General features: G+C 45.5%; 1 protein-coding gene across 1 annotated transcript in view; it reads right to left on the bottom strand.

Moving 5' to 3' along the window:
- Window positions 1-16605, bottom strand: part of LOC136793670 (guanylate cyclase 2G-like) — a 49022-nt gene extending 32417 nt beyond the window's left edge. The window contains 12 exon segments of the mRNA XM_067027425.1: window positions 1380-1561; window positions 2267-2366; window positions 2674-2687; window positions 3460-3603; window positions 7643-7787; window positions 9327-9407; window positions 9410-9517; window positions 12197-12306; window positions 14442-14756; window positions 14759-14777; window positions 16224-16362; window positions 16364-16605. Of these exon segments, the coding sequence (XP_066883526.1) occupies window positions 1380-1561; window positions 2267-2366; window positions 2674-2687; window positions 3460-3603; window positions 7643-7787; window positions 9327-9407; window positions 9410-9517; window positions 12197-12306; window positions 14442-14756; window positions 14759-14777; window positions 16224-16362; window positions 16364-16605 (1599 nt within the window).
- Between the last annotated feature and the right edge of the window lie 331 nt (window positions 16606-16936).

The following is a 16936-nucleotide window of genomic DNA, read 5'->3' as shown; positions in this document are numbered from 1 at the left end:
ATACCAATAAAAGGAAACATATTAAAACTACAGTTTTGAAAATAAAGCCAATATAACAGGAACAAAATACACATAACATAAGAGGAATGTTTGATTGTTGACCCATCATGCTTTACTTACTTTTAGAATTAACCTAAATGTCTTTAGAACAAACCTGTATACCTTGGTCTAACTTGAGCGCTTTCTAACAAGCAACAACATTCTAGAACACTTTTCTTTTGCCTTGAGATATTTAAGATTCACACATTTGTTCAAAAACATAAATTCTGATTCAGTAGTTGATCTGCATATCTTGTTATTCTCTGAATATCATGAGTAACATGTATTCCTGAACAAGTACTATATGAAATTCTAAAATTCTTGATCTTTGATGTAAAATTTATTTCAGTTGTGGGTTTTCAATCACTTGAGATGAAAGCAAAATTCACCCCCTCCCTCCACCTCCCCCCAGGAACAAAGAGCTCTTATTAAAGTATAGAAACTTGGGTCTATCTTTCTACTCTAAAGAACAATTCTCACTAACCTTTCTGGAAAGGCGGTAAGTACTCCAGAATAATCAATATATGCTTGCAAAGATTACAGCAACAACAAAAACAAAACTAAAAAGGAAAGAAAGAAAAGAGACTTCAAAACTTCAAGCTTAAGATATGCATAAAAGATAGTCGTGGCTATATTTTCTGGAATTATGTAACTGTTATATACTTATCAAATAATGTCATGCTTATTAAATGTGTGCCCAGCTTCACAGCCCTGAGAAGCCCTCAGCATACCCTGCGTTACTTCTCTCCTGGTCACCACTAGCAAACCCACTCTCCCCAGATGTCACCTCTTCTCTGAAGCCTTCATGATGCTGTGACGTTCAGTCCCTCTACCTGTGGGGTTTCTGCCTCAGCTTGTAGACACCTCCCAGAGCACTCACTTCCCTTGGAAGGCATCCATTTGTGGCGTGCCTTGCACTCTGCTTGGCCTGCAGTAGATGGGCAACACGTGTGTGTTGAGCAAATGAATTGTATTGTCTTAGTTATCAGTAGTTTAAAGGAGTTAATGTGGTTTCGAAAATAACTAAATGCTCCCCAGGAGACAGCTTTAACATTTGAGCAGGATGTATGGGTTCTTCTACCCACCAGGGAACAGGGCTGAAGGGAACTTTAGAAGCCATCTGATCATTTTTAAGTATTCAGAAACTGAGGCTCGGAAATGATGTTCCCAGCAAAATAGTGGTAGTTCTAGAACCAGAACTCAGGGCCTAAGACTCTCCATGAAGAGCCCACTTTATAAATGAGTCAGCCTCTGCCCTCACAAGCTCCTAGATCAGGTTCCTTCCACGAATCACCAGCAGTGAGCTGGAAGGTGGATGTCTGGGCCAGGCGTGGCCTCACCTTGTTCTGGGACAGAATGGTGATGTCATCATAATTGATTTGCCACCAAAGACCTTTATTTTGCTTCTGCAGTTTTCCCCTCTGTATCCTTAAAATCAGACCTATGATGACGGCTCCCAGGTTGGTAATCAGGAGGGTTACGGTGAAAATCACAGCAGTCACACCTGGAGGGCATATCGTTACTCAGGCCCACCTAAGAGCTGAAGTGAGCACATCAGGGCCCCATCCCGGCCCTGCCAAACAGATGGCTCAAAAGCTGCCCAGACACACGTCCAAGTTAGGGCACACAGCGTCCACTCAGACCTGTCTTTTCCAGGAATCCTATTGGGCCCCAAGTGCCTGGTCTTCCCACACCCCTCTGGTTCCCATGGCAACTGCACTCACCTCCTCCTTATATAGAAACTTGCCTTGTAGAGAAAAAAAAGGATGACTTCTAAGACCATCACTACCTTTCATTCAACATTTACTATGTGCCCTCCTTACACTTGTTCTCAGTTATGATCCACCTCATTCCAGGCCTGGGCTCCTAACCACCAGGCAACACTCCCTTGTCCAGACTCTACCTCCATAGAAATGGAATTCCTGAGACTCAGATCTCAGGAGCCAGGTTTCCCCAGGGCAGAGCTTCTCAACAGGGGAGGCCATGACGTTGCCTCTCCAGGGGATATGTGGCAATGTCTGGAGACATTTGGGGCTGTTAGAGCTAGAGGGTGCTGCTGGCATCTAGTGGGTGGGGTGGAGGCCAGGGATGCTGCTAGGCCTCCTACAAGGCACAGGACAGCCCCTTACACACAAAGATGATCCCATCCTAAACATCAATGCTGTTGCCACTGCTGAGAAGCCCAGTTGTAAAGAGTCCTTTTCTGCTGCCTTCTCCAGGTGGCCACACTGACCTGCAAAAGCAGGCTCAGTTTCACAGAGCTCATTGGAAAATCCACGGCCACGTCTGTCTTCAGGAAGGGAACCGTGGAGAAATTCCCCATGGGTCTTAAAAAAAAAGAAGACAATTAAAGGTCAGTGCCAACTTGATTTATTCAGCTTGTCTCTACCTCAGGTATTGCAGGGGCAACTGAAACACACATGTCATTTGCAAAAAGCAGGCCTTGGTCTCTTCATTCAAACATCTGCTGATCCATCCAGTTTTCCCATCTCACCAAGATTCTTCAAACCTAGCCTACAGGTAATATAATTCATGAGAGAGCAATATCTTTTTGCTAGGTAGACTAACTGACTCGATCTTTTGTTTTAAACCATGTCACTTCTGATTTAAAAGATGAAGTGTCAATTCTCCAACGTTACTGGAGTTTTCTCCCATGTTTGATACAGACAAATCTTGTTATAGAGCATCTTGACACTTCACAGACCAAAACGTCATCCCCGCCTGGAGAATGCCTGTTCCTACAATACAGAGAACCTAGGTGGCCATGGTTGTTTTATTTCTTGGGCCAACCCATTTGGGGACATTAAAATTCCATAAGAGTAGGGGAGAGAAAAGTGTCAAAGCAAATCTGAATTGTGGGTGATGGCGGTGAGGGGTAAGTAGAAACTGAATTAAGTTTTATGTTCTCATGTCGTTGTTCATTGATTTATAGATGAGAGAACAGAAACAGAGATTTTTTTTTTTTTTTTTTTTTACCCCAGGGATTTCTGGATACTGTGAGCCCAGGACAGCATCCAGGTCCTGGTGTCCCCCTGGCTGTCTGCATGAGTCGGTTTCACTGACTGTGAACCTGACCCTGTAGGAGGCGCTGTGCTCCATCATCGCCCACGGCCAGGGCCTCTCCCTGAGACACTGGGGCTGTGGGACCTGCCCAGCTGGAGCATCAGAGGAGGCCCAGGCCCACATGGAGGTGCAGGTAGGGATGCCGTGTTATAAGTGGAACCTGAAGTGGCTGAGCCACACTCACAGTCAAGGGCAAGACCACGTTGAAGGGCCAAAGTCGATCTTTCTGAGTTCAGAGAGCAGCAGACAACTTGATTATAGGAGCTGGATCCCCAGCTGGCCTCCCAGCAGGACCACCAGCCCTTCCTCTCCTCCCAGGCCTCTTCCTGTAGCATGAGCTAAGCTTGGGAAAGGCACTGCCATACCTGATGACTTCCTGATAGCTGTCATAATGAAGAAAAGGAAGAAAGAGGGACCCGTTTGGGGATTTCTGTAGGGCATAGACCCAGGAACACATGCATCTTTCTCCCTGGGAGTCCACAAACACGAGGCCGGTGATTCCTGGAAAAAGAGGCACTTGCACACAGTAAAGGGAACAGAGAAGAGCTTGGGGCTCAAAATGCCAGCCTGCAGGGTCGTATCAGAGGAATGCCCTCCCCAGCAGTTGCTGAAAGCCATCCGTGACTTTTTTGCCCTTTCAGGAAATCTAAGATGTAGTCAAGAAGGAGAGTGGAAAAAAAAAGAAGATAGTTCAGAAGTGGTACCCTGGTGGGACTCAAGGGCCACTTGGTTCTGTTAGGCCTACGCTGGGGAGGACCATCCAGCATTAAAAAAAAAAAAAAAAATTAAGCAGTTTCCAACTAATTTCACATAAAACCCAAGATTTATGCTTCCCAAACAATCAGATATGACCAATGGAGGCCAAATGACATGGCAGCGGTTGGCTGGGGCTGGGGACACTGCCTCCTCCTAGCCCCTGCCATCCTATTCCCCCCACGTTCTCCACGCCGCCAGACCCTGGGACACGCGTTTGCAAGCTTTGTTCTCAGCATGGCCCTTCCTTCCCGGTTTTGGTTTGTGCTCAGGCATTGCACTCAGACCTGGCCCGGGTGCATCCCTTGTTCTTGCTTAGGATGTGCCCTGCCCCCCCACACAAAGGACACATCAGAGATCCCAGAGGAGTAAAGTACAGCAGTTCCACACCCCAAACTAGGACCCAAGGTCTGACCTAGGACTTATGATTTGTTCCCACTGGGGACAGAACACAACATTAACATTCATAAGCTTCTGCTATGTGCCCAGCACGGAGGGCGGTAGTGATTTCACACATCTGGTCCCGGTGGACCCCACAGAGGAGGCACCATCACCCACTCCTAACAAGCAAGCAAGGCTTGGAGGCGCAGACCCCCTGGAGCTTCCAGACCCAGGAAGACACAGGTCTGTTGGGCCCCAAGTGCGTGGTCTCCCCACAGCCCTCGCTGCCTTGCTGTGCCCACTTGCTGGCATCCTGAATGTGGGGCTTGAGCACCCCTCCCTCCCAAGGTCTGCACAGGGAAAGGGCTGCAGCAAATGCAATCACCGGGGTTGAACCAGGAAATAAATTGATCTGACAGAGGGAGTTAAACTGAGAGCAGGAAGACAGACTCCTCCCACTTCATCCCCCTTTTTAAAGCAAATGCTTCAGGGTCAGGAAGCAAAGAAGAAAGGGAAGCAAGTTAACGTTTCCACTTGGAACAGGTGTGGATGGGGTCATTGTGAACGGAATCTATGAATGCCCCAAAGAGCAGCACTTGGCTGTCTTTTTGAAAATTTAGGATGAAGTTTAAGTCTTAATTTATTAAGGGAACGATAAGCCAAAGAAAAGATAAATACCTGCCATTTAAAGAGCACATACTGGCGCTTCCCTGGTGGCGCAGTGGTTGAGAGACCGCTTGCCGATGCAGGGGACACGGGTTCGTGCCCCGGTCCGGGAAGATCCCACATGCCGCGGAGCGGCTGGGCCCGTGAGCCGTGGCCGCTGAGCCTGCGTGTCCGGAGCCTGTGCTCCGCAATGGGAGAAGCCACAACAGTGAGAGGCCCGCGTACCGCTAAATAAATAAAATAAAGAGCACATACTATGTGCCACGCACTTCATATATTGGATTAGCCAAAACGTTCATTTGGTTTTTTCCATAAGATGACTCTAGTAGCACTTAGTTGTCTTTAACTTCATTCGAAACAATTTCGTTAGATTGTATGTGACAGCTGTCATATCAGCGTGCATTTAGAAAAAGACATCAAAATTGGTGAAATCTTGTGTAGCCATTTGCATATTGAAGATGGAAAAAAAAAGCAACATTTTTGGCATATTATGCTTTATTATTTCAAGAAAGATAAAAACGCAACTGAAACATAAAAAAAAGACTTGTGCCGTGTATGGAGAAGGAGCTATGACTGATCGAACATGTCAAAAGTGGTTTGTAAAGTTTTGTGCTGAAGGGACTTCCCTGGTGGCGCAGCGGTTAAGAATCCACCTGCCAATGCAGGGGACACGGGTTCGAGCCCTGGTCCGGGAAGATCCCACATGCCACGGAACAACTAAGCCCACGTGCCACAACTACTGAGCCTGCGCCCTAGAACCTGGGAGCCAAAACTACTGAGCCCATGTGCCACAACTACTGAAGCCCGCGCGCCTAGAGCCTGTGCTCCGCAACAAGAAAAGCCGCCGCAGTGAGAAGCCCGTGCACCAAAACAAAGAGTAGCCCCCGCTCTCCGCAACTAGAGAAAAGCCCGCGTGCAGCAACGAAGACCCAACACAGTCCAAAATAAATAATTAAATACATTTATTTTTTTTTAAAAAGTTTCGTGCTGGAGCTTTCTCTCTGGATGATGGTCCACTGTCGGGTAGACCAGCTGAAGTTGATAAGAGATCAAATCGAGACGTTAACTCAATGTTATACCACGTGGGAGGCAGCCGACATACTCAGAATATCCAAATCAAGCGCTGAAAATCATTTGCTCCAGCCTGGTTATGTTCATCACTTTGATGTTTGGGTTCCACATAAGTTAAGCGAAAAAAACTTCTTGGCCGTATTTCCGCATGCAATTCTCTACTTAAAGTAATGAAAACGTTCCACTTTTAAAACATTGTGACTGGCGATGAAAAATGGATACCGTACAGTAATGTGGAACGGAAGACGTCATGGGGCAAGTGAAATAAACCACCACCAATCACACCAAAGGCCGATCGTCATCCAAAGAAGGTGATGTTGTGTATATGGTGGGATTGGAAGGGAGGCCATTATTATGAGCTCCTTCCGGAAAACCAAACGATTAATTCCAACAAGTACCCCTCCCAATTAGACCAGCTGAAAGTGGCACTCCATGAAAAGCGTCCAGAATTAGTAAACAGAAAAGACATAATCTTCCATCAAGATAACACAAGACCACTTGTTTATTTGATGACCAGGCAAAAACTGTTACAGCTTGCCTGGGAAGTTCTGATTCATCTGTTGTATTCACCAGACATTGCACCTTTGGGTTTCCATTTATTTCAGTCTTTATAAAATTCTCTTAATGGAAAAAATTTTAATTCCCTGGAAGACTGTAGAAGCACCTGGAACAGTTCTTTTGCTCAAAAAGATTAAAAGTTTTGGGAAGATGGAATTATGAAGTTGCCCGAAAAATGGTAGAAGATAGTGGAACAAAAAGGTGAATACATTGTTCAGTAAAGTTCTTGGTGAAAATGAAAAATGTGTCATTGATTTTTACTTAAAAACCGAAGGCACATTTTGGCCAACCCAATATTTTAATTACTCCTTGGTGTTACACAACAATAAAGAACATGAGCCCTGGAGAGAAAAACAGGCCTTATTTTGAATTCTGACTCCACCATCTCATAACTTCGTGACCACGGGCAAGTATGTAACTTTTCTACCCTGGGGTTACTCACCTGTGTAGTATATTATGGATAGTAATAGCACTACCTCATGGGTGGTGTGAGGATTAAATGAAATAGTGCACAGAAGCTATTGGCACCCAGCTTGATACAAGGTAAGCCCTCAATAGATGCTGGTTATTGTTATTAGATATGGCAGTATGTATTATCTCTCACAAAATAGGAAGCTGGAGTAGAGCAAGATGACAGCCGTTGGCCAGCTCCCAGGGTGATTTCAAAACGGTTCACTTCCACGCGTATCCTCACACCTGCAAGGAAAGTAAAATAGGACTGGCCCCATCTTTAGAGGCTGATGGTTCTGATTCAGGCAGGCAATGCATCAGAGGGCATGCAGGTGTGGAGGTTCAAGGGAGTGATACCAGGAGGAGGGTCCCACCCTCTTGAGTTTTATTCCTGATGGGTTCAGTTTGAAAGGAGCTGTGGAAGAGACTTTTCAGGGGCAGGAAGGGACCCCAGAGGCCCCCCACCTGGTCTGGGCAGCCTTCTGGACAGAGCAGAAAGAGCAGACGGAGGCAGCTGGGAGCTTTAACCTCAACAACGCTTCCCAGAAGGCCGGAATCGCCATGAGAAAGCGGAATTCTGTGATCACACTCCCAACAACTCCAAGCCCCACGGACTCAGCTGGCCTGAGTTCGGCAAACCTGCCACAGCGAAGCCACTTACCCTGCAAAGCAGTCTGATTGGAGCCTTTCAGAGTGATGACGAGCTGCCGCCCATCCCAGAAATCCCTTCTGGCCGTTTTCATCTCCTTCACGGTCTCAGCATACAGCAGGACCGCATCGTGAAAGTAAGCAGAGTAAGGGCTCACCTTGGATGAGGGGAGCAAAGGCAGGGTAGAAGAAGGCCCATGGTGATGCTCAACTCTCTTAGCTTTTACTTGTCTGTGAAGCTTTTGATTTCTCCGTCAAAAAAAATTAATTAATTTTAAAACAGATTTAAAAATTTTTTAAAAGCCCATGGCCTGCTACGTCACAGTCCGGGCTCAGTTAGAAGCAAGCTTTCTCCATCCCCTTAACAGTGTAACACAGCACACGTTCTCCATTATTCCACAGAGAAAGGAGGACCCTCCACGTATCCTGGCCTGTGCTGGTATACCTAGGTATCACAACTGCACTTTTCCTCTTTAGGCCTTGTTTTCTCAATTAGATTGTGTGATCTTTCAGGTTGTGAACAGCTTTTTAGGCCATAGGCAGGAGGGAATATGGTCTAATTGAAAGAGGGTGGATCTTAGAGTCGGGCTGGCCCTGGTACTTACTGTGAGACTTGGGGTAAGTTCCAGAACCTCTCTGAATCTCTCTGAATCTCGGTTCATTCATTTATAAAATGCAGATAAAGCCACTATTGTGGTGAGTATAAGGATAGTTACATGAGGCAGAATAGGTATAATAGCTATTGTACTAACTGGCACATAGTAGGTCTTCAATACTTCATTTAGTCAACAAAAATGCATGTGCCTACTAGGTGCTAGGCACTGTTCTCCCCATAGAACCAGGTACAGAGCTGACATTTAGGAGATGACTCCCCAAATATTCATTGATCCACCATCTTTCCTTGTGTGGGGGGATCCACAATCGACTGCCTCATTCCTAATGGAAGCCTTGTCATCAGTAGCTTCTCATCGCCTTCAGGCTCAGCTTGGCCCTGCTCTGGCAGGAGCTCCAGATCTGGCCAACGGTCTAGTTAATCAGACATTTTACCCCATCATCCCACAAGCACTGGTGGAACTACCACTGGCTGATAGTCTCTCTCCTGGCTGCCTTCTCGGAACATCTGCTTGCCTTGACCCGCCCTAGCTCCATGTCTCTGACTACTCCATTCTGGTCCCTGGTCATGGCATCCTGCTGGGAAAGGAGACTGTCCTGGTCTGAGCACCCACTGGCATCTGTTCTGCTACTTCCATGCACTATGTCATTAGATACTCAAAGCCACAGTCTGGAAGGCAGGTGTCATTATCAGTCCCCTTTGGGGGTGAAGAGACTGAGGTGTAGGGAGGTTAAACAATTCAACTCAAGGCCCCATAGTTAGTAAATAGCAGAATTAGGATGGAAGCCCGGGACTCTGACTCCAAAGGCCACCCGATCACTCATCTAGCAACCTCTGTCCGCGTGGACCTGGGGTGCAGATTTCACAAGATCTCATCGGGCCACTGTTTATTTGGGGCCGTGGAAGATGAAGAAGCGTGTGTGTGTGTGCGTGTGCATGTGTGTGTGTGTCTGTGTCTGTGTCTGTGTTAGGAGCCTGGGGAGTGGAGGAAGAAGAAGGAGAATAAGAGGGAAAATGTAAAGGCCAAACACAGATATTCTCAAGGAAGGGAGGAAGGGCCTGCGTAGGAAGACCCCCGTCAGACCTGCTCCAGCATGTGGAGGGGGCCATGGAAGGGCAGCCTCCGCAGCCTTCGGTGGACCAGCTCTCGGAAGCCTTCATCTCATCTCCAGGGCCTTCTCGGGGGGAGCTGAGGGCTATGAGAATCACTGACTTGTAGACTGAGGGAAAGTGCATCACCTTCTGATTTGTCAATACCTCCTTCCAAAAACTGTCCTGAAAAATAATGAAATAAATGTAGCTGTTCTGTAGGAAACACCCGAAGCAATAGTCAACATCAACTTTATGTCTTTATTTCTTTATTTTATTTATTTTGGGCTGCGTTGGGTCTTCATTGCCGCGTGCTGGCTTTCTCTAGTTGCCGCGAGCAGGGGCTATTCTTTGTTGCGTTGCACGGGCTTCTCATTGTGGTGGCTTCTCTTGTTGCGGAGCACGGGCTCTAGGCATGCGGGCTTCAGTAGTTGTGGCGCGTGGACTTAGTTGTTCCGCGGCATGTGGGATCTTCCCGGACCAGGGATCGAACCCATGACGCCAGCAATGGCAGGCAGATTCTTAACCGCTGCACCACCAGGGAAGGCCCCAACATCAAATGTGAATTTTTATTCTAATCCTCAGAAACACAATGGCTCTGGAAGACTTGCCACGCAAAGTCTATGTTTTCTAGTTAGCTTCGAAGCAGTGGGAAGGAAGCCAAAAAATTAATCAATAAATAAGAAAAGATTACTTGGGACATCGAGCAACTAACAGGCAGAAAGCTTACCTTTTAACAATGGGCGGCAAAATCTTGAAAAACTTACAATTGTCGATTCTCAAATTTCTGCTTGTGGCTTAAGTGGTTTGTTATTATCATTATTACCTACATTATTATTATTATTATTATGAAAGTAACACCCACTCATTGTGTGTATATATGTGAAAGACGGTAAGATCTTCCCCAATTTCCCTACTGCTCCCTCTTGTCTCCTCTGAGAGGTATCTGAATGTTCTAGACGTGTACAGAGGTGTGTGTGAGCATATGTGCATTTTACATAAATAGTATCATGCTATAATGGTATTCTGCAACTTGATTTTTGTCAACTTCAGCCTATATTGGGAACACTTTTAGGGAATGGATTTATGCTATTCTTTTTTCTTTTTTTTTTTTTTTTTTTTTTTTTTTTTTTTTTTTTTTTTTTTTTGTGGTATGCGGGCCTCACTGTTGTGGCCTTTCCCGTTGCGGAGCACAGGCTCCGGATGCTCAGGCTCAGCGGCCATGGCTCACGGGCCCAGCCGCTCCGCGGCATGTGGGATCTTCCCAGACCGGGGCACGAACCCGTGTCCCCTGCATCGGCAGGCGGATTCTCAACCACTGCGCCACCAGGGAAGCCCATATGCTATTCTTTTTTTTTAAAGCAGCATGAATTCACTTTCATGGACGTCGTGTGGTCTATTTTTAGTCCTATATTCTTTCCGCACTTCCAGCCAATTGGAATTTGATTATCAAGGTTTGGGGAGAACGTGACGAGGGGGTTGGCAGGGCTTCCCTACAGATCCTGAGACTTGGTGTATCCTCTCCCCTTCTCATCTGTCTGCGGGCAGAGGTGAGAGGACAAGTGAAGAGAAAGGGGTGGATGGCAATGAAAAGGGAAGGTAGGAGGAGGTTCTGGAAAGCTTGGCTTACGATTAGAATTCCAACTGGCTGCCCAACAAAACCTGAGACACTTTTGGCAGTCTGAAATACTTAATGATAAAAAGATAAAAGAAACCTGGAACATTATTATGCATCTTCCTGTACTTTGTTTCACCCCATTTCAACTTCTTATGATCATATAAAACAAGCTCATTTTAGAAAGATAAAACTGCTGGAAAAATTACACAGTGGCTAAATATCAATGCAAGGGGCTTTATTTTAGAAGCCTGTTGGTGTTGTGTGGTGGTTAAATGTACAGACACTGAGGCCAGCCTACCTGGTTTGACTACTAGGTCTCCCTCATACTAGTCGTGTGGCCTTGGTTAAGTTATTTCATCTCTCAGGACCTCGGTTTTCTCATCTGTAAAATGAGGAAAATGAAAGTATCTCCCCTTAGGGTGGTGTGAGCTGGAATGAGGGTTAGTTTATCAAGCGCTCACAGTGGTGCCTGGCACTCAGTACACACTCCACAAGGCAGAGCTGTTGGGGTCAAGGGCTCAGTCCCAGAGTCCAAAAGACCAGCTTAGGAGGTCCAAGATCTTGGATAAGTTACCCTATTTCTCTAAGCCTCAATTTTTTCATCTGCGAGTTGGAATGCTAATAATCTGTACCTTATAAGGCTGTTGGAAATATTGGATACAATGATGCATGTAGACAATGAATGGACTCTCTATCTGCCTCACGGGGCTGTTGGGAAAATCTAGTGCACCGATGCCGGTATAATGTATAACTCGGTACTCATGGGAGGTACGTGGTACATGTCAGCCATCCCTATCGTTACCAAAAGAACCAAACCACCGACAGATTGCCTCATTAGACCAGCGTGTTGGTTTCTTCAGGCCATTGTTGGGGCTCAAACACAGGTGGCCATGGAAGAAAAGAAAGTGAGAGCCACCGAGTTTGAGAGCCTTTGGGGAGGTCTCAGCCACCCGGGAGGAATGACGGTTCTTCCTCAGCTGGTGTTTGCTGATGTAGACTACAGAGGACCAGGCTCCAGAACCAGCAGCCTGGTTTAAGGCCCGGGTCCCCGTCCCAGGAACTGTGCAAACGAACTCTGGGTAGGTTCTTTCAATTCAGTCTCAGTCTCTCTATCTTAAGTTGAGGACACAAGAGTAGCTGCCTCCTAGGGTTGAGTATTCGGTGAGCTAATGCATCTGGCGCATAGCAAGTTCTGCATGCTCGTTACCTCTTCCTGCAGGAGCCGTTGACGGCTCATCAGCACCCACCTCCAGCTGCTGCAAAATGATAAAGACGAATTCTCCTGTGTGGAGTCCCAGGTTCTCTGCAGCCAGCAGGATAAGTTTTGCATCTTCTGAGCTGCAGATTAAGATAAGAACTGTAAGAGAAGACAGTCAGCCAGTTGCACATGTGTACACACACACACACACACACACACACACACACACACAGATACACATGTTTTAAAGTCTAGCCTAAAACCACTAGAAATGAGACATGAACTTTGTCTTTCCTTGAGCATGCTTTAGGAAATAGGAAGGTCTAAACTGTTCCCAGAGCATGTCCTTCTTTAACCATGCCGGTAGCATACAAACTGGCAGCTTTCGTCTTGTGGAACTAAAGTCTTCGCTGCAGCTCTCTCCCAAAGCACAAATCGAAAAAGTTTGAGACCACTTCTGTGCTCTAGTTTCTTCATTTCATTGGCTCAGAACAATAGATCTGGCTTATGACTCATCATCAGGTAGGTTGCGTTGACGGAGGATCTAGAACCAGGAGCATTTAGACTGTCTGAGATGGGATGGGGGGAAAAGAGTAGGCCACGGTATTTTTCTTCCATCCAAACACATCAGCATGCTTTCTGAGGGAACCAAAATGAAATACTGATTTATGGTTATGTATTTATTTTTAAATTGGAGCATGCTTTTTTTGCTTCAGAAGTTTTCTTTTTAATTGAGGTATAATTGATTTACAATGTTGTGTTAGTTTCAGGTGTATAGCAAAGTGATTCAGATCTAGATATACATCTATATATACATCTATATATACACACACACATATATATATTCTTTTTCAGATTCTTTTCCCTTATAGGTTGTTAAAAATATTGAGCATAGTTCCCTGTGCTATACAATAGGTCCTTGTTGGTTATCTATTTTAGTGATATATTTATTTATTTATTATTTATTTATTTATTTTTGGCTGCTTTGGGTCTTCGTTGCTGTGCACGGGCTTTTCTCTAGTTGCGGTGAGCGGGGGCTACTCTTTGTTGCAGTGCGTGGGCTTCTCATTGCGGTGGCTTCTCTTGTTGCGGAGCACGTGCTCTAGGCACACGGGCTTCAGTAGTTGTGGCACATGGGCTCAGTAGTTGTGGCTCGTGGGCTCTAGAGCACAGGCTCAGTAGTTGTGGCGCACGGGCTTAGTTGCTCCATGGCATGTGGGATCTTCCCGGACCAGGGATTGAACCTGTGTTCCCTGCATTGGCAGGTGGGTTCTTAACTACTGCGCCACCAGGGAAGTCCTTAGTGACTTATTTTTTAAACGAGACACATTTTAATCTATTTATCTGCGCTCCAGCTAGGTGCCAGGCAATGCGCTAAGCACAGGATACAACAGTGAGCAAAAGAGAAGGTCCTTGTTCTCAGGGAGCTGACATTAAGACAGACAATATACAAGTGAAGAGATTAGAGAGATCGTTCAAGATTCTAATGAATGAAGGGGGAAAACAATGCTGTGAAACTAATGTGGGGAGGGGGAATCGCTCCATGTCAAGTAGTTGGGAAAGGCCCCTCAGAGGAGATGGGATGGGCTCTGGGCTGAGTCCGGAAGGATGAGAGCAAGCTACCTATGGAAAGAGCACTGGGTGGGATGAGGTGGGATTGCAGTGGAACTCCAGGCCAAGGGATACCAGGTCCCAAAGTCCCAAAGCCAGAAGGAGCTTGGTTTATTGGAAGAAGAGAAAGGAGTCAGCTACTAATTCCTGCTAGAAAGTAGAGCCTTAGAGGCACCACAACAACAATATTCACTATGGTGTGTTGATCAGTTAATATGTCCAGCACTTTACAGGCATGATCTTATTTAATCCTCACCGTTCTATAAGGTAGGTAAGATGATTGTCTTTGTTTTACAGGTAAGGTACCTGAGGCACAGAGAGGTTAAGCTACTTGCTCAAGAGCACACAGCTAGGAAGTGTCAGAGGCGGGTTTCAAACCTAGGGATGTCTGTCTCCAGAGCCCATTCTCTGAATGAACACCCAAGTCCAAGACCCAGCCCACCTAGCAGGTGCTTCCAGAAATTACTCTGTACGTTGTAACACTATAGCATCGAGGATTTCACTCTAGACCAAAAAAAAGTTTGTGTTGGTTGGTAATGCTTTTATGTATCCTTAATTTTATACTCTGTTTTCATCTGCTTTTTACACTCATAGAAAAATGAAAAATTCTTAGGTTTTTTTTCAATCATTTTTTTCTATTGGCCCCTCTCAACATAAGCAACAGAAGATTCTTTCCTACTTACCCCTGGAAATCAATGACAGGCTCCTAAGATTCTCTTGAAGGAAGGCTGGATTGTTGTTGGTGTATTTCATGCTGGCAGTGATAGTGAAATGGGATTTGAGTTCATTCCCTACAACCCTCCACAACTCATCCACTCCTTCCCAGGAGGAAGTCCCAGAGTGACCTCCAAACATCCCAGTGTGTTTCCAGCCCAGGTACTGGAGGCTTTTCTGGAGCACATCACCGACTCTGTGTATGTGTGGCACAAGTTTCACATAGGTGTCATACAAGAAGTTGTTCTCCAGTTTTGCTGCTTGTCCAACAAAGTCAAACATGAGGAAGCCAGCAAACCAATAACCTTGAAAGTAACCAAAGGGATGTCTTTCCATAATTGGGTGTTGCTCCCCTCCAGCCCCATATTGTAAAATATCTGCATCAACTTTGGATTCAGTGAGTCTATGGGTCATACTGACCCTCTCTTTTGGAATATTGATGATAACATCTTGGATCCAACTTAAGGATGCAAAACCTCAGAGCACAAGAGTAATAATAGCCAGCATTTATTTAGCGATTACTATGTGCCAAGCACTCGACTAAGAGCTTTCACATATATTATCTCAGTTCTCACATTTTCTATCAGGTAGGTATTATCATCTCATCTTAGAGATGAAAACATGGGGGCACAGAAATGTATTAATAAGTTCCCAAAGTAGCAAATAGTGGAGCAGGCTTGGAATTCAGGTAATGTGGTCACAGAACGCACACTCATAGGTACTACTCACTTTTCTTAATTTGTTCCTTATTCATTTTCCACTAGGAGACTACTATTTACAGGGAACTTCAGAGACCTTCCTCTTAAAAAAGATCTTGTGATCAACTATTACAGGAGTTAAGACGTGTAAAAACAGCTCTAGAGTTAAATATACCCTTCAATATTTATAGACAATAGATTTAGAGGAGCTTAGAGAAGTAAGAAATTACTTCTGATTTGGGAATTAGAGATGTGAACGATGAGGGTAGAGGGATAAAGAGAGGCTCTGTGGTATTTGAGCTTGACTTTGAAGAATGGGTAGGCTTAGTTAATCAAATGGGGAATGTGTCAAATGGGGAATTCTAGGAGACACTAAGATTCAAGTTCAAATGTAGACTTAACTCTATAGCACCCACTAATGATAGTTCTGCACTATTTTTGAACGTGAGAACTGTACTGCCCCATCTATTCAGTCTTTGCCTCTCTACCTCTCAGAGCACAAGATACCCAAGGATGTCAACAAAGCTAATCTCCTTAGTGAAACAAATACAAATCATTCACATCTCTCATTTTCTTGCCTTAGCTTATGGCAATCTGTCATACTTCATCCTTTCCCTCTTTCTTTCCCATCACTGAATAATTCATTATACATGCCAAAGGGAAACTACACAAACAGATGTTATTTTTCTATTTAAAGCCAAGCATTCAATTTCTTCTTAATTTTTCTGAGCCACGTGGCTGGCAATGTTAGAGTGAATAATGAGTCCATATCCAACAGCACCAAGGCCAAACAATCAACAAGTTTGTTAGTGAACATCAAGTTAGTGAGTGGACTAACAATTATTGATTCGAGAGGCTTTCTTTAAAGAGAGTATTAATTGTTCTAATTGCATAGTCTAATTACCTCTCAAAGAAAGGGTACACAAGACTTATACAGTTAGTATTTATAATAATGTCATCCAAGTCAAGAGATTCTTCAAGTCTACACCATCATCTTTAAGACCACCCTTTCCAATGGAAACTCAGAGTTTCTTAGAAGGCTGTATACTCTACCTCTGCTGCTTCTGGGTATGGCGGTCCAAACAGGGCAGAAATTTCTTCTTTCTGGACCTGGCTGATGAAAAGAGCAAGAGACTCCTTGGCGCTGCAGGTTGAGTTGGTGTAAGTAAACTCCCAGCTGAAATTTCCAGTCTGCCAGCTCAGAGTTTACCTTGTCCATGGCAATCTGGAGTCCGGCACCCAGCCTTTGCACAATGAATGGACGGGAGATGTTCCAGGGAGCCTGGAACCCCCCAGTGAGTTTAGCAGCCTCAAGCCACATCACCAGGACACTGACAAAGAGCATCAGAACAAAGGTTGGGTGGCCAGCTTGGCATTCAACCCCCAAACAGGGCCCAGATCCGAGTGGGGCCTCAGCACCTGTCCTGGGAGCCATGGATGGAGTCTAACAGCTGTATCACTGCAGAACCTTAGTTAGAGACTCTTAGCCTCCTGACCACTTGTGCCCAGAGCTTAAATGATAGTGTGCAGTTCCCTGAGGACCACAGCTGGCTTTCTCTTCAGTGCTGTTAATTAACCGAAACCTTCCCTTTCCAGAGTCTGTCTTAACACATCTAGAAGCAGAAGTCTTGTGGAAGGAGGCTGGGACAGGGAGCCGGCAAGGCCCTGGTAATTGATCCAGTGGCACCACTGTCAAACTCCATGGTCCTTGGCAAGCCACATAACCCCCACTCCCTCTGCACCCGCCAGATCCCTCTCCACTAGTA

The sequence above is a fragment of the Kogia breviceps genome, chromosome 2, assembly GCF_026419965.1.
Source record: "Kogia breviceps isolate mKogBre1 chromosome 2, mKogBre1 haplotype 1, whole genome shotgun sequence".
Taxonomy (NCBI): Eukaryota; Metazoa; Chordata; class Mammalia; order Artiodactyla; family Physeteridae; genus Kogia; species Kogia breviceps.
The sequence above is the reverse complement of the archived record's forward strand: the minus strand, read 5'-3'. Positions and strand labels throughout refer to the sequence as shown.